Source organism: Bombina bombina, unplaced genomic scaffold (assembly GCF_027579735.1).
Source record: "Bombina bombina isolate aBomBom1 unplaced genomic scaffold, aBomBom1.pri scaffold_1067, whole genome shotgun sequence".
Classification (NCBI taxonomy): Eukaryota; Metazoa; Chordata; class Amphibia; order Anura; family Bombinatoridae; genus Bombina; species Bombina bombina.
The window spans coordinates 22501-45000 of record NW_026511789.1 but is presented as its reverse complement, the minus strand read 5'-3'; the positions used below and the strand labels follow the sequence as shown (position 1 = coordinate 45000).

The window sequence follows — 22500 nt, the reverse complement described above, 5'->3', positions numbered from 1 at the left end:
TATATATATATATATTACTTCAGACTTGATAAAGGAGGACTTTCTTCTGAAAGCTTGTCAACTTATAAATGTATAGTTAGTCCAATAAAAAAGTATCATTGCTCAATGCAATACTCTTGTCATTTTGAGATCTCTCTCTCTCTCTCTCTCTCTCTCTCTCTCTCTCTCTCTCTCTCTCTCTCTCTCTCTATATATATATATATATATATATAAAATATTTTAGTGTACACTGTTCCTTTAAATCTGACTAACGCATCGTTATCCGTTCAGACATTACTTTGCTTTTGTGTAAAAAATGTGGTTGCCCCACACTACTAATTTGCAAGATTTTCTAGTTTAACCTTTTAAGTCCGTTACAACATTCTATTCCGTCCTAACCGGGCCGGGCTTTAATGCCGTTAGGACGGAAAATAACGTCCTAGCCGTTTGGCTGTACTGAAGCCAACGGTGCTTCCAGAATGGGATCGTAGTCTGGAGGGCGTGCCTAGCATCATAGAGACGCCCCCTTGACCCGATCCCATCATTGAAATCTCACGATCGCGTGCACAATCGCGGGATTTCCATTTGTCTACATGGGAACGTTGTTCCGATGTACACATTGACCCTGTCATGAAAGGGTTAAAGGGACAGTAAACACTTTTTATAACTTTATGTAGTTCTCAAACAGATTAACATGTCAGCAGAGTCTGAACATTTAGGTACCTGGTGATCTAAATATCTCCCTGCTCAGATGAGATGATCTAGTAAGTCTCGTCAGTACAACAAGTCCCTCAAAAATATTTAGAAACATAACCTCATAAACAAAGACACAGAGCCAGCCAGGGGCGAGATTCAAGGTGGGACACGTTACAAAAGGTACTTTCTATTACATATCATTTACTTTATGTTTAAATCGTTTTTTATTTAGTATTTTTCGGCATTTAACAATAAATGCATATGACATCAAACATTAATAATGTTACATAACTAAAACACCATTCGTGTGGAATCTATAGGATAAAGTGTCCATTAATCCAGTCTCTGAGGTATTCATGTCAGACTCTTGTGTTTTTGACCATTAAGGTAGAACAGTCTCATTTTTCCCAATATTTTAGATATTCCCGAAAGGGTACCCGAAGAGCTCCAACTCAGCTAAATCACTTGAAACTGATGCAGTATAACTATAAACAGCTGACAGGAAAATATCACCTGAGCATCTCTAAGTAAAAAAGGAAGATATTTTACCTCACAATTTCCTCAGCTCAGCAGAGTAAGTTCTGTGTAAAAAGTTATACTGCAGGTAAAAAATTAAAAAAAATATGAAGAAATGAACAGTAGCCAATCAGCATCAACAGTGCTGAGGTCATGAACTCTTTTACTGTGATCTCATGAGATTTCAGTTAACACTCATGAGATTTCATTGTAAACTTCCTTACACTGAATAGGGAAATAAGATGAGAGTGCTCAACCCCTTAGCTGTCCCGGGACAGACATAGTAATATGCTGCTTAGAAGTCCTTTACAATGGGATGTGGCTACTGAGGAACTTTTGAGGTAAAATATATTTCTTTTTTACATAGAGGTGTTCAGGTGATATTTCCTAGTCAGCTTTTTACAGCTATACTGCATCACTTTCAAGGGTTTCAACATTTGGGTATTATGGCCCTTTAAGTAAGACTGTCTCTGTCTTTTATATGTCTTTGTCTCTTCTGTTTACAATATGTTCAGGCTATTACATAGTTTGTCTGGAACCAATGTGGACTCATCTCTATTACAATCTTGAAATGTTACAGATTGTCTCCATTTTTATACATCCAATAAAACCAAACTTTGTTAAAAGAGTCTCTGTTATTAATTACCCATGATGCCGAATCATGCATCTTATATGTCCAACTGATTTTATTTCGAATCTCCATCCATGAAGGTACTCCTACCTTCCAATATTTTGCTATATTTATCCTATTTATCGTGGATGGAGTAGGGCTTGGGACATAGTAAGTTGAATTTCCTCATCAAGGAGGTTGCTAAGTAGTGTCAATAATAATCTCCAAATCTCTTGAACCTCCTCACACTCCCACCACATATGTTTATTTGAAATAATTTTTTATTGATATTTAAACAATACAAAAGAATAAACAAGACCTTCACAGAAGACATAGCCACTTAATGACAGATAGATCAATGAGACCAATATTAGTAGACAGTAACTAAGATTTCCTAAAAGCATTTAAAACATTTACATTTGTATCGCTAAATAGATGGAATTACTTGGTCGATTACTCCTTAAACAACAGCTATCATGCATCTTGTCTGTCAGTTTGTCTGGGGGACCTGAGTGGGGTAAGGACACCCCCTCATTCCCATCTTAACCAAAAAAATTATGAAGATCTTGAATACAAAGGGAGTACAGAGAAAAGTTGGGAAAATCAAAGGGGGAAGCGAAGAAGATAAGAGGGGAAGATGAAGAAGAGTAAGAAAATAGTGCCTTCCGACCATGACACACCCAGTGGAATTTTCATCAATAAGGATAATATTATGATTAACCAACGGATGTATAAAGGCATATAAGATCTCTGCTGTATTGGGTATATTGACAATTCAAACAGTATTATATTGAGTCATGTGTGATCCAATAAAACCAGACTTTGTGAAAAGCTTCCTGAGTGTCTTGTAATATTGCTGCCTGTGCGGACATATTGTATATGTGCCTAATTTTAAGTAAAATTTCGTCCCAGGGGGGAGCCCCCTCCTTCCAGTGACGGGCTATACATATACGTGTAGCTGTACATAAAATTTTGATAAATTGATTAATGTCTTTATTAATCTGCCTTAAGCGTACATTCAATAGGGCTTGGTTCATTGACAACTGAATGGGGCTATCTAGTATCCTACTTAAAAGGAGTGATAATTTATTCCAGATTATTTTAGAGTAAGAGCAGTCCCACCACATGTGTTTGTATGTACCTTCGACTTCACAACCCCTGTAACAGAGCTTGGACCCCCGTTTAATGGAATGAGAGGTGATAATTGGAGTGAGATACCATCTGAAAATTGTTTTAAGGCAATTTTCCTGCATGTCAGCACTCAACAGGCCTTTACTCGCATTATATATTAAGTTATTCCAGTCGGAAATATCAATTTCTGTATTGAGGTCGGCCTCCCATTTGAGCTGAAGGCTTGTTTTAGTGATTTGTGTGGAAGATTGAATTAGTTGGTATAATTGTGAAAACAGAATTTATGTTTACCTGATAAATTACTTTCTCCAACGGTGTGTCCGGTCCACGGCGTCATCCTTACTTGTGGGATATTCTCTTCCCCAACAGGAAATGGCAAAGAGCCCAGCAAAGCTGGTCACATGATCCCTCCTAGGCTCCGCCTACCCCAGTCATTCGACCGACGTTAAGGAGGAATATTTGCATAGGAGAAACCATATGATACCGTGGTGACTGTAGTTAAAGAAAATAAATTATCAGACCTGATTAAAAAACCAGGGCGGGCCGTGGACCGGACACACCGTTGGAGAAAGTAATTTATCAGGTAAACATAAATTCTGTTTTCTCCAACATAGGTGTGTCCGGTCCACGGCGTCATCCTTACTTGTGGGAACCAATACCAAAGCTTTAGGACACGGATGATGGGAGGGAGCAAATCAGGTCACCTAGATGGAAGGCACCACGGCTTGCAAAACCTTTCTCCCAAAAATAGCCTCAGAAGAAGCAAAAGTATCAAACTTGTAAAATTTGGTAAAAGTGTGCAGTGAAGACCAAGTCGCTGCCCTACATATCTGATCAACAGAAGCCTCGTTCTTGAAGGCCCATGTGGAAGCCACAGCCCTAGTGGAATGAGCTGTGATTCTTTCGGGAGGCTGCCGTCCGGCAGTCTCGTAAGCCAATCTGATGATGCTTTTAATCCAAAAAGAGAGAGAGAGGTAGAAGTTGCTTTTTGACCTCTCCTTTTACCGGAATAAACAACAAACAAGGAAGATGTTTGTCTAAAATCCTTTGTAGCATCTAAATAGAATTTTAGAGCGCGAACAACATCCAAATTGTGCAACAAACGTTCCTTCTTCGAAACTGGTTTCGGACACAGAGAAGGTACGATAATCTCCTGGTTAATGTTTTTATTAGAAACAACTTTTGGAAGAAAACCAGGTTTAGTACGTAAAACCACCTTATCTGCATGGAACACCAGATAAGGAGGAGAACACTGCAGAGCAGATAATTCTGAAACTCTTCTAGCAGAAGAAATTGCAACCAAAAACAAAACTTTCCAAGATAATAACTTAATATCAACGGAATGTAAGGGTTCAAACGGAACCCCCTGAAGAACTGAAAGAACTAAGTTGAGACTCCAAGGAGGAGTCAAAGGTTTGTAAACAGGCTTGATTCTAACCAGAGCCTGAACAAAGGCTTGAACATCTGGCACAGCTGCCAGCTTTTTGTGAAGTAACACAGACAAGGCAGAAATCTGTCCCTTCAGGGAACTTGCAGATAATCCTTTTTCCAATCCTTCTTGAAGGAAGGATAGAATCTTAGGAATCTTAACCTTGTCCCAAGGGAAACCTTTAGATTCACACCAACAGATATATTTTTTCCAAATTTTGTGGTAAATCTTTCTAGTTACAGGCTTTCTGGCCTGAACAAGAGTATCGATAACAGAATCTGAGAACCCTCGCTTGGATAAGATCAAGCGTTCAATCTCCAAGCAGTCAGCTGGAGTGAGACCAGATTCGGATGTTCGAACGGACCTTGAACAAGAAGGTCTCGTCTCAAAGGTAGCTTCCATGGTGGAGCCGATGACATATTCACCAGATCTGCATACCAAGTCCTGCGTGGCCACGCAGGAGCTATCAAGATCACCGACGCCCTCTCCTGATTGATCCTGGCTACCAGCCTGGGGATGAGAGGAAACGGCGGGAATACATAAGCTAGTTTGAAGGTCCAAGGTGCTACTAGTGCATCCACTAGAGCCGCCTTGGGATCGCTGGATCTGGACCCGTAGCAAGGAACTTTGAAGTTCTGACGAGAGGCCATCAGATCCATGTCTGGAATGCCCCACAGTTGAGTGACTTGGGCAAAGATTTCCGGATGGAGTTCCCACTCCCCCGGATGCAATGTCTGACGACTCAGAAAATCCGCTTCCCAATTTTCCACTCCTGGGATGTGGATAGCAGACAGGTGGCAGGAGTGAGACTCCGCCCATAGAATGATTTTGGTCACTTCTTCCATCGCTAGGGAACTCCTTGTTCCCCCCTGATGGTTGATGTACGCAACAGTTGTCATGTTGTCTGATTGAAACCGTATGAACTTGGCCCTCGCTAGCTGAGGCCAAGCCTTGAGAGCATTGAATATCGCTCTCAGTTCCAGAATATTTATCGGTAGAAGAGATTCTTCCCGAGACCAAAGACCCTGAGCTTTCAGGGATCCCCAGACCGCGCCCCAGCCCATCAGACTGGCGTCGGTCGTGACAATGACCCACTCTGGTCTGCGGAAGGTCCTCCCTTGTGACAGGTTGTCCAGGGACAGCCACCAACGGAGCGAGTCTCTGGTCCTCTGATTTACTTGTATCTTCGGAGACAAGTCTGTATAGTCCCCATTCCACTGACTGAGCATGCACAGTTGTAATGGTCTTAGATGAATGCGCGCAAAAGGAACTATGTCCATTGCCGCTACCATCAAACCTATCACTTCCATGCACTGCGCTATGGAAGGAAGAGGAACGGAATGAAGTATCCGACAAGAGTCTAGAAGTTTTGTTTTTCTAGCCTCTGTCAGAAAAATCCTCATTTCTAAGGAGTCTATTATTGTTCCCAAGAAGGGAACCCTTGTTGACGGAGATAGAGAACTCTTTTCCACGTTCACTTTCCATCCGTGATATCTGAGAAAGGCCAGGACAATGTCCGTGTGAGCCTTTTGCTTGAGGAAGGGACGACGCTTGAATCAGAATGTCGTCCAAGTAAGGTACTACAGCAATGCCCCTTGGTCTTAGCACAGCTAGAAGGGACCCTAGTACCTTTGTGAAAATCCTTGGAGCAGTGGCTAATCCGAAAGGAAGCGCCACGAACTGGTAATGCTTGTCCAGGAATGCGAACCTTAGGAACCGATGATGTTCCTTGTGGATAGGAATATGTAGATACGCATCCTTTAAATCCACCGTGGTCATGAATTGACCTTCCTGGATGGAAGGAAGAATTGTTCGAATGGTTTCCATCTTGAACGATGGAACCTTGAGAAACTTGTTTAAGATCTTGAGATCTAAGATTGGTCTGAACGTTCCCTCTTTTTTGGGAACTATGAACAGATTGGAGTAGAACCCCATCCCTTGTTCTCCTAATGGAACAGGATGAATCACTCCCATTTTTAACAGGTCTTCTACACAATGTAAGAACGCCTGTCTTTTTATGTGGTCTGAAGACAACTGAGACCTGTGGAACCTCCCCCTTGGGGGAAGCCCCTTGAATTCCAGAAGATAACCTTGGGAGACTATTTCTAGCGCCCAAGGATCCAGAACATCTCTTGCCCAAGCCTGAGCGAAGAGAGAGAGTCTGCCCCCCACCAGATCCGGTCCCGGATCGGGGGCCAACATTTCATGCTGTCTTGGTAGCAGTGGCAGGTTTCTTGGCCTGCTTTCCCTTGTTCCAGCCTTGCATTGGTCTCCAAGCTGGCTTGGCTTGAGAAGTATTACCCTCTTGCTTAGAGGACGTAGCACTTTGGGCTGGTCCGTTTCTACGAAAGGGACGAAAATTAGGTTTATTTTTGGCCTTGAAAGGCCGATCCTGAGGAAGGGCGTGGCCCTTACCCCCAGTGATATCAGAGATAATCTCTTTCAAGTCAGGGCCAAACAGCGTTTTCCCCTTGAAAGGAATGTTAAGTAGCTTGTTCTTGGAAGACGCATCAGCTGACCAAGATTTCAACCAAAGCGCTCTGCGCGCCACAATAGCAAACCCAGAATTCTTAGCCGCTAACCTAGCCAATTGCAAAGTGGCGTCTAGGGTGAAAGAATTAGCCAATTTGAGAGCATTGATTCTGTCCATAATCTCCTCATAAGGAGGAGAATCACTATCGACCGCCTTTACCAGCTCATCGAACCAGAAACACGCGGCTGTAGCGACAGGGACAATGCATGAAATTGGTTGTAGAAGGTAACCCTGCTGAACAAACATCTTTTTAAGTAAACCTTCTAATTTTTTATCCATAGGATCTTTGAAAGCACAACTATCTTCTATGGGTATAGTGGTGCGTTTGTTTAAAGTGGAAACCGCTCCCTCGACCTTGGGGACTGTCTGCCATAAGTCCTTTCTGGGGTCGACCATAGGAAACAATTTTTTAAATATGGGGGGAGGGACGAAAGGAATACCGGGCCTTTCCCATTCTTTATTTACAATGTCCGCCACCCGCTTGGGTATAGGAAAAGCTTCTGGGAGCCCCGGGACCTCTAGGAACTTGTCCATTTTACATAGTTTCTCTGGGATGACCAAATTGTCACAATCATCCAGAGTGGATAATACCTCCTTAAGCAGAGCGCGGAGATGTTCCAACTTAAATTTAAACGTAATCACATCAGGTTCAGCTTGTTGAGAAATGTTCCCTGAATCAGTAATTTCTCCCTCAGACAAAACCTCCCTGGCCCCATCAGACTGGTTTAGGGGCCCTTCAGAACCATTATTATCAGCGTCGTCATGCTCTTCAGTATCTAAAACAGAGCAGTCGCGCTTACGCTGATAAGTGTGCATTTTGGCTAAAATGTTTTTGACAGAATTATCCATTACAGCCGTTAATTGTTGCATAGTAAGGAGTATTGGCGCGCTAGATGTACTAGGGGCCTCCTGAGTGGGCAAGACTCGAGTAGACGAAGGAGGGAATGATGCAGTACCATGCTTACTCCCCTCGCTTGAGGAATCATCTTGGGCATCATTGTCATTGTCACATAAATCACATTTATTTAAATGAGAAGGAACTCTGGCTTCCCCACATTCAGAACACAGTCTATCTGGTAGTTCAGACATGTTAGACAGGCATAAACTTGATAACAAAGTACAAAAAACGTTTTAAAATAAAACCGTTACTGTCACTTTAAATTTTAAACTGAACACACTTTATTACTGCAATTGCGAAAAAATATGAAGGAATTGTTCAAAATTCACCAAAATTTCACCACAGTGTCTTAAAGCCTTAAAAGTATTGCACACCAAATTTGGAAGCTTTAACCCTTAAAATAACCGAACCGGAGCCGTTTTTAACTTTAACCCCTTTACAGTCCCTGGTATCTGCTTTGCTGAGACCCAACCAAGCCCAAAGGGGAATACGATACCAAATGACGCCTTCAGAAAGTCTTTTCTATGTATCAGAGCTCCTCACACATGCGACTGCATGTCATGCCTCTCAAAAACAAGTGCGCAACACCGGCGCGAAAATGAGGCTCTGCCTATGATTTGGGAAAGCCCCTAAAGAATAAGGTGTCTAAAACAGTGCCTGCCGATATAAACTTATCAAAATACCCAGATTAAATGATTCCTCAAGGCTAAATATGTGTTAATAATGAATCGATTTAGCCCAGAAAAAGTCTACAGTCTTAATAAGCCCTTGTGAAGCCCTTATTTACTATCTTAATAAACATGGCTTACCGGATCCCATAGGGAAAATGACAGCTTCCAGCATTACATCGTCTTGTTAGAATGTGTCATACCTCAAGCAGCAAGAGACTGCTCACTGTTCCCCCAACTGAAGTTAATTCCTCTCAACAGTCCTGTGTGGAACAGCCATGGATTTTAGTAACGGTTGCTAAAATCATTTTCCTCATACAAACAGAAATCTTCATCTCTTTTCTGTTTCTGAGTAAATAGTACATACCAGCACTATTTTAAAATAACAAACTCTTGATTGAATAATAAAAACTACAGTTAAACACTAAAAAACTCTAAGCCATCTCCGTGGAGATGTTGCCTGTACAACGGCAAAGAGAATGACTGGGGTAGGCGGAGCCTAGGAGGGATCATGTGACCAGCTTTGCTGTGCTCTTTGCCATTTCCTGTTGGGGAAGAGAATATCCCACAAGTAAGGATGACGCCGTGGACCGGACACACCTATGTTGGAGAAATAGTTTTTCTAGGTCTGGATGAGGAGCTACAAATTATTTCTAAGGGAGTGAATTTGTGACCAGTCAATGAAGGTAGGTATTTATGTATGATGGAGGATATCTGAAGATATAGGAACCAATGTAATTTGGAAGGAGACAGTTTATCCTGAAGTTGTGTGTATGTCATTAATTTGCCTTTGTCTACTAAGTCTGCGATCTTATAAAGACCTCTGTTTTCCCACTTCTGTATAGCTGGGATCTGTTCTGAAGGTATGATTACTTTTAGGGGGGTCTTGAGGGATCTGTTAGGGAGAATTTTGAGAGACGAAACAAGAGTGGACCAAGCTTTGAGCATGTAATCTGTAATTGGGAATTTATTACGTTTTTGGGTTTGAGCTCTATGTGGGTCCCACAGAGCCAGCTCTTGAGGATATAGTTTATTTATGTCTGACTCCAACGTGGTCCATCTTATCTCATCTTCCATTTTGTTAAGGAGAGTAGTTTGGGCTAACCTAGCTGCTTGGAAGTAGTGTCTGAGATTTGGTGCGCCCAGGCCTCCCAGTTGCCTATGTCTCGTAAATATTGGTTTAGGAATTCTAGCTTTTTTAGTCCCTCTTATAAAATTGTTAATGCAAGCTTGGAGATTGTCTAGATCACAATTCGGGATGCCTATCGGTAGGGTCCGAAATAAATATAAAATCTTTGGTAACAGAGACATTTTGATCACAGATAGATGTTCAAACCAAGAAAATCTCAGTTTGCTCCATTTAGTGAGGTCCTGTTTGATTACTTTATAAATTGGAGGATAGTTGGTTTGGTAAAGTTCCGATGAGTGTTTTGTAAAGTTGATCCCTAGATATTTGAGATTATGTTTTACCCAATTAAACTCAAAGTTTAGTTCTATCAATTTCTTTGTGTGGTCTGGAATAGCAAGAGGCATGGCTTCACATTTTTCAAGGTTCACTTTGTAACCAGATATAGTGGAGAAGTTCCTAAGGGTGTTGTATAAATTTGGCAGAGATATAAGGGGTTTGGTTAGGGAGAGCAAAACGTTGTCTGCAAAAAGAGTGAGTTTGTAAACTGATTGTCCTATTTTAATACCCGTAATGTCTGGGGAGTTCCTAATGTGTTGCGCCAGGGGCTCTATGCAAACAGCAAAAAGGAGAGGGGATAAAGGACAACCCTGTCTCGTCCCATTTAAGACCGCAAATCTGTCAGATTGGTGTCCCATTAAAGCATGCCGAGGGATATGAATATATACTCTGGATCGCTGTAATAAAAGAACCCCTAAAGCCCATGGTATGTAGTACAGCTTGCATGTACTCCCAGTCGACCCTGTCAAACGCCTTCTCTGCGTCCAGGGATAACAACAGAGAAGGCGTTTTAGAAATATGCAAATAATCTATTAATGATATCATCCTTCTAAAATTATCTGGAGCTTCCCTATTTTTAATGAAGCCAACCTGGTCTGGGTGAATTAGTTTTGGGAGCAAGTGTTTTAATCGGTTGGCCAGAATTTTGGTAAAAAATTTTAAATCTTGGTTAATGAGGGAAATTGGTCTATAGCTTAGGGAGGACTATAATTTTGGCATCTAAAAGTTCTGAGGGAATAGTATGTCCTTGAAGTATATGATTGCTAAATTTGACTAGGTGAGGTATGAGAAAGGATTTAAATAGTTTATAGTACTCGCCTGAAAAGCCATCTGGGCCTGCTGCTTTACCAGGTTTCAGATCTTGGATAACTCTCTGTACCTCACTTGCACTGATGTCTGAGTTAAGAGTTGCCAAATCTTGTTGGTCAATTTGGGGCAGAGTGGCTTCCTCCAGAAATCTATTCAGGAGACAGGAAGTTTGTTCCGATTTGGAAACTTTCTTGCCATCGTATAAAGAACTATAATAGTTGGCAAAAGTGTCTACAATTTCTTTTGGGTGGGATGTAGATTCACATGCATTTATGCGTAAGAAGGGAATGGAAATATCTTTGATCCTATCTCTAATTTTATTGGCTAGATAACGATCTGGTTTATTGGCGTATATATAGTATTTGGTTTGTAGTCTTAATCCGGCTCTAAGTGACTGGTCATTTAATAATTTATCTAGTTTTTGGCGTTGATTTTGCAATGTTTTATATACCTTGGGTGAGCAGGTAAGTCTATGTTGTTTCTCTAGTGTAGCTATCTCCTTGTGTAGTGTCTGTAATAGTAACTGTGTTTCCCTTTTTGATTTTGACTTTAGTTGGATTAGGAAACCTCTTAAAACCGATTTATGGGCTGCCCAAATCTGAATCGGGTTATCGATGGAATCTGTATTAATATTCCAGAATTCCATCATCTGTTTGAAAATACGATCTTTATGTTGGGGATTTTTCATAAGTGTGGGGTCAGAAGTCCAGCTTCTTGCATTGTTTGGGGGAAGAAGCCCTGCTATTTTAGCTACTATTATGGAATGATCAGACCACACAAAAGGATGAATGGAGGAGGATACCAGATTGGAAATTAGGGTTTGGCTCAGGAAAATGTAATCTAGCTTGAAATATGTTTATAGGTGCCCAGTTCCCCACACCCCCTATAGCATAGTAAAGATTTTGTCTGGGACATGTGTGAGGTGATCAGTGGAGTTAGGTACCATCAAAATGCCGTTTTTATAAAAAAATTCCCGTAAATCTGCACTCAATAGACCTTTGCTTCCTGAATAGAAGATTTCGCCCCATTCTTGTTTTTCATATGTAATCTCTAGATCAGATTCCCATTTAAGCATGAGTGAATTTTTAGTGTTGCTAGTGTCCGTTCGTATGGCTATATATATTTTGGAAATTGCTTTTTTTGGTCTACTCTTCTTCAAGTACATATTTTCCAGCGTTGTATATGGTTGTTTAGTAGTGGTAGTGATATATTTATGAACCGTTGAGGAGAGCTGTAAATAGATACCATTATAGTTTTATTGGTGTAAGTTTGTCTTGAAGCTGGGTGTATGTTAGAATCTTTCCATTAAGTAGGATATCTGCCATCCTATACAGTCCCTAATTAAGCCATCTAGTTATAGAACTATTAGTATCTGCCGGCAATACATGTCTAAGTGGTAGCATCAGAGAATGGGTAGGTATTAGATAGTAGAGTAATGTGTCTTGACATCCAGTTTTCACTTTGTTTAGTAGTCATGTATAGGGTTTTTGTATGTGAATGTCTTCTGTCTTTCTCTGTTCCAAAGTATGTCATCTGGGTATGTCATCCCCTCAATTCCCACTTCCAGGGCCGTCCACATAGCATCAGTAGACCCCCTCCCCAACAATACTGTCTGGGAAATTCTTGCTGCTCAATGGTAATCAAGAATAATTCAAACTCCCACTCCTCTCAGTGTTCTATGCTGGGTAAGAAAAAATTCTGGCCTTTCTGTTGCCTCTAATATACGTTACTAGTTCTGCCTGTAATTTAGACATCTCTGAAACTGGGAGTCGCAATGGCAAGGTTCTAAACAGATATAGCAATGTATAAAGTATAATGAAGTGGAATTATTCTATTAAATTCTTATTCATTTAGAATTTCAATACCTATTTATTTTACACCATTATAATCATTTTGCTCAGTGTACACATTGTGTGTTTTTATCTCAAAGTGTGTGGAATTTCATAATATTCAGACAACTATCATTTTCTGGGTTTCTATATACAAAGTTCATTTTGAGATTTAGAAGTGAATACATTTTCTCTTTCTTATAAGCTGTTTTATGTCCCATATTAAAGGGACATAAAACCCAAACTTTTTCTTTCTTGATTTCGGTAGAACATACAATTTTAAACAACTTTATAGTTGACTTCCTTTGTCAAATTTGTTTAATTCTCTTATATTATTTGTTGAAGGAGCAGCAATGCACTACTGGTTTCTTACTTAACACATGGGTGAGCGGGTATATATATATATATATATATATATATATATATATACACACACACACACATATATATATGCAGCCACCAATCAGCAGCTAGAACCTAGGTTCTTTGCTGCTCCTGAGCTTTCCTAGATAAACCTTTAAGCAATGGATAACAAGAGAATGAAGCAAATTAGATAATAGAAGTCAATTGGAAAGTTGTTTAAAAGTGTATGTTTTATCTAATGTCTAATTATGACTTTACTGTCCCTTTAACCAGCTTAGTACAGCCATTTATAAAGTACATTCAAGCCCAGGGCCTCTGCGCCTCCACGATATTGAATGTGCAGGTTCCAACAAAGACTAGAACTGGTGATAATGTTTCCCCCGAGGAATGAAACAAAGATGAAAAGGTTGCAAATTATTATTACGTATATGAATTTAAAAAAACGCATCTCTGGTAAAGTGCAGTTGGACAGTTTCCCAAGTACCAGAGATTTCAGAGAATGATCTTGGAGAAGTGACCTTTTCAGCTTGGCAGAGAACATGTTATTGGAAACCTTTGTCAGTGCTTTTTCAGTAGACTGAAGAGGGGGGGGGTATAGTTAGAGGGAAGAGAGAACTGAGTGCACAAATTAAGTCTATAAGGAAAAATTAAACTTATCAGTGAACAGAGATACTGAAGAGGTGAGTATAGGATACATTTGGGGAGGAGAATAAAATGCAAAATCCCAAAGATTATGTCAATAATTTGATTATCAGACAATAGAGAGAAAGAGGATGTGGTATTTGGAGATTTAAAAGAACATTGGAAGAAAAACGATTTGAATAAAGTTTTGTGCTGGGCTATGTGGGAAAGGAGGCTTGAAGAAAAACAAGCAATTAAAGGGACAGTCTAGTCAAAATAAAACGTTCATGATTCAGGTAGAGCATGCAATTTTAAACAACTTTCAAATTTACTTTTATCATCAAATTTGCTTTGTGGAAAACTAAACCTATGCTGATTTCTAAGCCGTTGAACTGCCTCTTATGTTAATGCATTTTGACAGTTTTTCACAGCTAGACAGTGCTAATTCATGTGTGCCATCTAGATAACATTGTGCTCACTCCTGTGGAGTTATTTATGAGTCATTACTGATTGGCTAAAATGCAAGTCTGTCAAAAGAACTGAAATAAAGGGGCAGTTTGCAGAGGCTTAGATACAAGGTAATCACAGAGGTAAAAAGTATATTAATATAACAGTGTTGGTTTTGCAAAACTGAGGAATGGGTAATAAAGGGATTATCTATCTTTTTAAACAACAAAAATTCTGTTGTTGACTGTCCCTTTAAAGTAAATAAATAGAGTTGTCCCTGGGTACAAGTTTTGCACAAACAAGCAGTTTCTGTTGGAATCAATATCAACTTAAAGAGCAACATATTTAAATTGTGCTCATTCATATGCTTGATAGATATTTTTAGTATACTGTCCCTTAAATCTCCGATCTCATTTCTAAAGACATAAAAGCAGAATTGGAACTTTCTTAGTCCTGGATCAGACGGAACATTCAATTAGAAGAGACATTCCAATTTACTTAGATGATTTAAAAAAAAAGTTCATTTGTTGAAAAGCATAACTAGGTATGCACAGGAGCAGCACACTACAGGGAGCTAACTGGTGATTGGTGGCTGTACATATGTCTCTTGTCACTGACTCACCCCAAGTGTTCAGCCTATCTCCCACTAGTGCATTACTGCTCTAAAGCTACATTTTACCAATTTCCAGAGGTTAAAGGGACAGTCTACACCAGACTTTTTATTATTTTAAAAGATAGATAATCCCTTTATTACCCATTCCCCAGTTTTGCATAACTAACACTGTTATAGAAATATACTTTTTACCTCTGTGATTACCTTGTATCTAAGCCTCTGCAAACTGCCCCCTTATTTCAGTTCTTTTGACAGACTTGCATTTTAGCCAATCCGTGCTGGCTCCTAGGTAACTCCACGTGCGTGAGCACAGCGTTATCTATATGACACACATGAACTAACACCCTCTAGTGGTGAAAACTGTCAAAATGCTTTCAGAAAAGAGGCGGCCTTCAAGGTCTAAGAAATTAGCATATGAACCTCCTAGGTTTAGCTTTAGAAATTAGCATATGAACCTCCTAGGTTTAGCTTTTAACTAAGAATACCAAGAAAACAAAGCAAAATTGGTGATAAAAGTAAATTGGAAAATTGTTTAAAATTACATGCTCTATCTGAATCATGAAAGTTTAATTTTGACTAGACTATCCCTTTAAACACATAGTTATAGCATTTTCTTTTTTCCCTTTTATAACTCTTTTTACTCCAGAAGGGGACCTTTCATAAAGACTGTTTCGTCTCCAGATACTCTCCCTCCCATCCTCTTCGCTCTGCTCATGACCTCTGCCTCTCCTGTTACCTCCTCATATTCCCGTCTACAAGACTTCTCCAGACTGGCCCTACTTTTTGGAACTCTCTGCCTCGTTCCAAAAGACTCTCCACAAGTTTTCAAACTTTCAAGTGCTCCTTAAAGACTCTACTGTTCACGGATGCTTATAATATACACTAACATTTTCCTACCGTAGTCCCTCTCTTCCTTTAGTTATCCCCTTGAACCCCCTTAAGCATGTAAGCCCACAAGCCCAGCTGCTTGTAGATCTCCTTCATGAGAGATGATTTACAACAGTGAAACTATTATCAGGGCCCTATATTCCTTTATCTCCAATAATTGTCACCTTGCATATTAGACCCATTTTTTAGCACCGTGGAACCTGTTGGCACTCTACAAATAACTAATAATAATAAGATATCAAATGAGATGTCAAATGAGAATATACACACTGTACCTTTCTCATGATCTTTCGCCCATAAAACATCACTTTGTCCCTCTTCCTGAAACGGTAGCGCTGCACTTCTGGCTGCTGTTGCTCTGTAAGAAGAAAGCACTGGATGTTACATAGATTCCTCATATTAAATTACCATAAAACATTATTACAGTTATGTGCATATAATAAAAAGGGTCAACTGAGGTAAAACAGTGTGTGAAAAAAAAGGGAAAAAAAGCTTATAAGTATTTTAATAAAATTTCCAAAAATCTGCAAAATTACTTACACTTTAGTGTTGCCAAGTGTAGCCTGCTCCGCCTCCCTTATCAGTGCCCTACTCCAAACTTTGTGGTTATAACAAAGTGTGCATGTGAGGATAATTATATATGCAAGCAAGGGGGGGTTAAGGAGGGACAGAAGGTACTTCTATTGTTTGTTGCCAGTGGGCTTGTTTGTTTCCCTGTGGATAATGTCACATGTTTTGTGAAAGCTTCAGCAGTATACTGTGCACTGCTTTAGTCAGGTGTCATGTGACTGTGTCCTCTTCCATCCACGTGCACGAATGCATTCTGCGGAAGCTATGGCCTGGATAGCACCTTTCATATATGGAAATGCCCAGGGGGGAGCTTGCTGCAAACAAAACTATGCCTGAATTAAAGGGGTTTAAAACAGAAACCGCTTTGCAGGTAAGCTTTGGCTGCATTATATATTTAGAAACTTAAGTTAGTTCATACTGTTTTATGTCCCTTTAAAGTGAAGGTAAAGTTTGGACGTTTTTTCAGCATAATTATATTACTTATATCCTAAATAGTGTGATCGCTAACTTTTTTTTCAGCATTTCAATATGTATTTTTTTATTACAAACGATTTATATTTACTTTCGGTGCCGGTATTTACTCCACCCATCATCCATTTCCTGGTTTTTGACACTCTTACGTATAGAGCGGTCCCACCCGCTCTATACGTATCTCAAAAGAGCGTTCTCGTGTACCTAACTAATTGCGCATGCGCACATTTAGCCGACGATTACCTATGCGCATTCGTTACTCTATTCGTTTGTAATGAAGAAATCTTTAAAATGAAGAAATAGCAGCGCTTCTGAAAATTGTAACACACAGGAATTATGCGGCAGATACTGCTGAAATTGTCCCTATCAATCCAACGTATTCAATGGTTACTTGAAGCAATCAGTATTGCACATGCGCTAAACGGGAGCAAGCTTCTCTAATAAGGGAGGAAATAATGGCAACGCATGCGCAAATCGTCAAGTAAAGCAATGACGTCAAATGACGGCCGCCTAACGGCCAGGTTTTCAATTGGCTTTTTCAAGAACGTGACCGGCAAGGAAAAAAAAGAAGAAGAAAAAAGGGTTGTTTTGAAAGCGCTGAAAATTCAATGCAAAAACAGAGATAAGTGAGTTTATATGCTAAATTAAAAAAAATGATGAATGAAACTAGCATTGATTTTGGGATTCTTTTAACAAGTACTCATACAATAGAGCTAACTTTACCTTCACTTTAACCACTGAACAATTGTACCAATGTACTGCGCACAGTGCCTCTGTGCCACCCCTTATACTGTAAGCTAGAACAGTGTGCTGGATCCGATTCTGCCAGCTGAAAAAAAATGTATCCACAATCTTCTCCTCTGATTTTTAAACGGTCATTAAAGTAACTTATTACCATTGCCCAGTATGTATCAACAGTTAAGCAGTGCATTGCAAAATATCTACAAACAAGATATGTGTTAAAAACAATTAAAACCGTCAATTTATTGGCAAAATGTCATTGTTTAGGACCCCCCCCCCGAAAGTCTCAAGTATCTTTACCTTTGCTCACCTGTAGTGACCAATTATAGAGACTTAAAAATGCACTCCTGTAAAGATGAAGCAATCACTGTGTAAAATGTTGCAGGGTTAAAAGGGACATGAAACCCATAATATTTCTCTCTCTCTCAATTTAGATAGAAAATACAATTTTAAACTATTTTCCAATCTACTTTCATTATCAGATTTTCTGTGTCCTCTTTTGTTGAAAAGCATTCCTAAGGTAGTCTCAGAAGCAACAATACATTACTGGGAGCTAGCTGGTGGTTGGTAGCTGCACATATATGCCTTGTCATTGGTTTAACCAATGTGCTCAGCTAGCTCCCAGTAGTGCAATGTTGCTCCTTCAACATAGGATACCAAGTAAATGAAGCAAATCTGATAATATAAGTCAATTAGAAAGTTGTTTAAAATTGCAAGCTCGGAATCATGAAAGAACATGTCATGTCCCTTTAAAAGGACAGTCAAGTCCAAAAAAAACTTTCATGATTCAGATAGGTCATTTTAAACAACTTTCCAATGTGCTTTTATCATTAATTTTGCTTTGTTCTCTTGGTATTCTTAGTTGAAATCTAAACCTAGGAGGTTCATATGCTAATTTCTTAAAACTTGAAGGCCGCCTCGAATCTGAATGCATTTTGACAGTTTTCCACCACTAGAGGGCGTTAGTTCATGTGTTTCATATAGATAACATTGAGCTCATGCACGTGAAGTTACCCTGAAGGGGGCAGTCTGCAGAGGCTTAGATACAAGGTAATTACAGAGGTAAAAAGTGTATTAACATAACTGTGCTGGTTATGCAAAACTGGGGAATGGGTAATTAAGGGACTATCTATCTTTTTAAACAACAAACATTCTGGTGTTGACTGTCCCTTTAAGGTTCTGAATCTCGCAGAGTACACTCAAAACATATGCTCCTGCAGCTCTGCTTTGGTTATAAAAATAAATTAATTAAAAAACACAGCCTATCAGTGAGCCTAACCAGAGCAGCAGACGAACCTCTGGTATTCTGGTATAGAGGAAGTTATGACTTACAACCTACTTCTTTTATCTAATCTGCTTCATTCTTTAGGTATCCTTTGTTGAAGAAATAGCAATGCACATGGGTGAGCCAATCTCACGAGGCTCTATGTGCAGCCAACAATCGGCAGCTACTGAGCATATTTAGATAAGCTTTTCGCTAAAGGATATCAAGTTAAAAAACATAAATTATACTTACCTGATAATTTTATTTTCTTCCGATGGAAAGAGTCGACAGCTGCATTCATTACTTATGGGAAATAAGAACCTGGCCACCAGGAGGAGGCAAAGACACCCCAGCCAAAGGCTTAAATACTCCTCCCACTTCCCTCATCCCCCAGTCATTCTGCCGAAGAACAAGGAACAGTAGAAGAAATATCAGGATGAAAAGGTGCCAGAAGAATAAAAACAAAGATGCCCCACATAAAAAAGACGGGTGGGGAGCTGTGGACTCTTTCCATCGAAAGAAAAGAAAATTATCAGGTAAGCATAATTTATCTTTTTCTTCCTAAATGGAAAGAGTCCACAGCTGCATTCATTACTTTTGGGAAAACAATACCCAAGCTATAGAAGACACTAAATTCCAAAAGGGAGGGTACAATAGGCGGCCCATTCTGAGGGAACAAGGCCTGAAAACCACTACCCAACAAAAAAACTTGTTTCGACCAAAGCTGAAAAAACAGGAAGGGAAAAAGGACCCAAGGACACTGACCAGCAGATAGCTTGAAAGCCTAGCTAGAGACCACAACTCAGACTCAACTGAGCCAACAGTCCTCTGGGAGACACCGTCACCCAACAGTCGATCTCCCACCATACACCCCTTTACTAGCAAAGGGAACCCCAGTCGAACTCCCAAAGGAACAAGGCAAGGAAGAACCAAATGGAAACCGAAGGTGACCATAAACACCATAAAAGGAAAACCCTCAATTAAACCAAGCTCGCAAGACCTAATGGGTCCTGACAACAATGGGAGGCACGCCCAATCCAAATAGAAACCACAAGGTATACAAAGAGGTAGCAGAACAGAGAAAGGGACTCCCAACCTCCTGCCAAGGATTGGAACAGCTAGCTAGCACACGATCAAGGCGCAAACAGCAGAAGCTGGTTTTAAAAGAGCAACCCCTCGCTTGCCAGGCAGCAAGTCAACCCAGACAAACGCAGACCCAAACGAAGGAAAACACCTGAGTCAAGAACACACGGCCATCGTTTAGGATGACACAGAATAATATTTGCAAGAAGCGGCTACCAAAATGTAGAGAGTTTAACCTCCACTATAGAAGGCACACTCTAAACAACCGAACCGCCAGACCTACACATAGGTCTTGAAAATAAAAGGAGAGCCCAGAACCTCAACGAGGACCAATGCGCCCCCAATATCCAAGAAGAACAACGGATCTCTGGACCTACCTTGAGCCGGACCAACCCAAGCATCGGCAGGTCCGAAACCAGGGAACCAGAAAAACCCCAGCTCAAACAACGAGCAGAAAGATGGCACAGCCATTACAACAGTGCTCAGATGCCAACCCGAATACCACATGGAGACCAACGACAAGGTCGTAGACCAAGAGATCTAGCTAAAAGTCCAACATAGACTTAAGGAGGAGCCAGCAACTCTCCAGATGGACAGAACAACCCAGAGAGCGTACTGCTCTCCGAATAGGTTAACCCGTCTGTCCCAACCTCCTAAGATAGGGACCACACTACCGAAATAAGGAAATAAGCCTCCCGACAAAGGGGGCCGGCAAAAGGGCCGAAAGGACAGAGCCCCTGCCAGCAGGACACAGCCAGAAGCTGAACCGAGAGAACAAATCTCCAACGCCCTGATTTGGAAGGAATCCCCTGAAGATTTTAACTTGCTAGCACCAGACAAGGTACCATAGCTGCAGCTGCAACTAGCCCAACAATAAGACAAAGCCCAAGTTTCGTGGAACTGGGGAACCCCATACCAGCTCTAGATCCTAACAGTCCGGTACCACCCGCAATGGGATCCACAAAGGAAGCGCTGAGTGAGAACCTCAGACACCGGACGAACCAGAACGAGGAGGTCCGAGCCCCCCAAAACGAGAACCCTGAAACTGAAATCCCCTGTCTGATATAAAAACCAGACCCCCGAAAGATAACCAGAAAAAGGCCAAAGTAAAATGGACAACGGAGAAAAACTTGCAAGTCCCACCAAAAGACGAAACCACCCCTTGCCAGAGTCCAACGCTCAAAGGAGTTAAGGAAGCAAAGACCGAAACAAGGTCACTAGAGAACAAGGGGATACCTTGAGGACAAAGACACTTGAACAAAGGCTAGTCTCCACATCACCCCCCTAAAATCAGAGGAGAAGATGAAAGAAGGATGTAGAGCTCCGGGGAAGAAACCCTAAACAGAGCTCAAGAAGACCACACTGCCCATGGCCCTACACAGGAACCAACTCCCGAACGGAACCAGGTCCCTGAGGAACAGATGACGTCCGAAAGGTCTCAAGAAGAGAACCACAGCAGGAACAAGTCCAAGGACAATTCCAGAGCCTTAGAAGGCCAAACAGCCAAAAAAACGCTATAAGGAGGTGCTAAACCCCCAATCCTCCCAAGAGAGGAAAGAAACTCTAGGCCCCAAGAAAATCGGAGCAAAAAGAGTGACGCAGCGGATCTCCACTGACCCGGTCAATCAGATTGAAGGCTGAATAGGACTGATACCACATGGATCCTTTTAGAGAACTTAGCTGAACTTATAAAGAAACCAGACAGGCAGAACAGGCGCCACGCGTCTGAATAAGACACAAGACAGAAGATCTGAATCCCAGGACCAGCCGCAACTGGGGTCATAACTGTCAAGCTGCCTAAATCCTCCCTCAGAGGGGAAGGTAAAACAGACAAACATAGGACTAACATGTCCCTTAACAAACTTCTGAAGAAGCAACCAGAGAGAATTGATCCAAGAAGTTACCCAAGGAAACACATAATCGAAAATAAAAGGCATCCTAACCGGATAAAAAAAAATATAAGGCAACTCGTAGGTTAACGCCCAGGAAGAAAACAGGCATACCCGCAGGACCAGCCAAACGGAACCCCGATCTTTCAACAAAAAACTGTGAAATACCTCAATAAGCAGACAGTTTGGAGATTACGTCATCCCCTCATGTCTAATGAGGTGAGCCATTCGAAGTAGAATACTGCGGATTCCCGTATACATTAAGGATAGGATCCTCTAATAACTCAAAAACGTGTCTGAGTAAAACACGAAGACGCGCTATTCTGTAATGAAAGGCACAACACTCAGCAATAGCTGCACCTGCAGGGAACTGTATGGGCCCATCCAAGGCTGGTAGACCCGGGACAATCGGGCATGAGCACAAACGTAAATAAACGTCTGGACTTTGCAGACGCATAATCGCCAAAAATATGTGAAAGCGAAAACGAGCTGCAACCTCCGGGGGGGGGGGGGGGGGAACAAGCCTCCCTGTAAGGAGGGATAAACATAATGTTGGTTACCCGCATGTGTAGAAGTCAGGATTGGTAGGGAACTCGCCTCTCGAAGGACAGAACCCCCAGAGGTGGATGGCTCAGCAGACACCTGATTCGGCATATCGAACATAACTGATAGACCTGTGTCAACAGGGTCAATCCACATTCTTCACAAGTCGAAGAATCCTCCATAACTAGATAGAGAATTAAATAATATGGACTAAAGAAAAAACTTAAACGGCACCTGACACCCTCAATGGCTGGGGCACTCATCACCTCCTAGAACCAGACACTAGTAGCCTCTAATTTTTCAGTCGCCACATGGTCAGGAATGCGGAAATAGAAGACTAGAATGTAAACACATCCAGTCACAAGGTGAACCATACAGTCCAAAAAGCGTGCCCAACCATAAGGTCTCGTCACTATTAAAGGCCTTTATGTTCTCGGCAAGAG

General features: G+C 41.0%; 1 protein-coding gene across 1 annotated transcript in view; it reads right to left on the bottom strand.

The window, feature by feature from the left end:
• LOC128643952 (patatin-like phospholipase domain-containing protein 7) overlaps nt 1–22500 on the bottom strand; it is a gene marked incomplete at its 3' end in the record, with an annotated part of 99518 nt that overhangs the window by 55043 nt on the left and 21975 nt on the right. The window contains exon 4 of the mRNA XM_053696719.1: nt 15772–15854. Within this exon, the coding sequence (XP_053552694.1) occupies nt 15772–15854 (83 nt within the window). The remainder of the gene's footprint in view (nt 1–15771; nt 15855–22500) is intronic.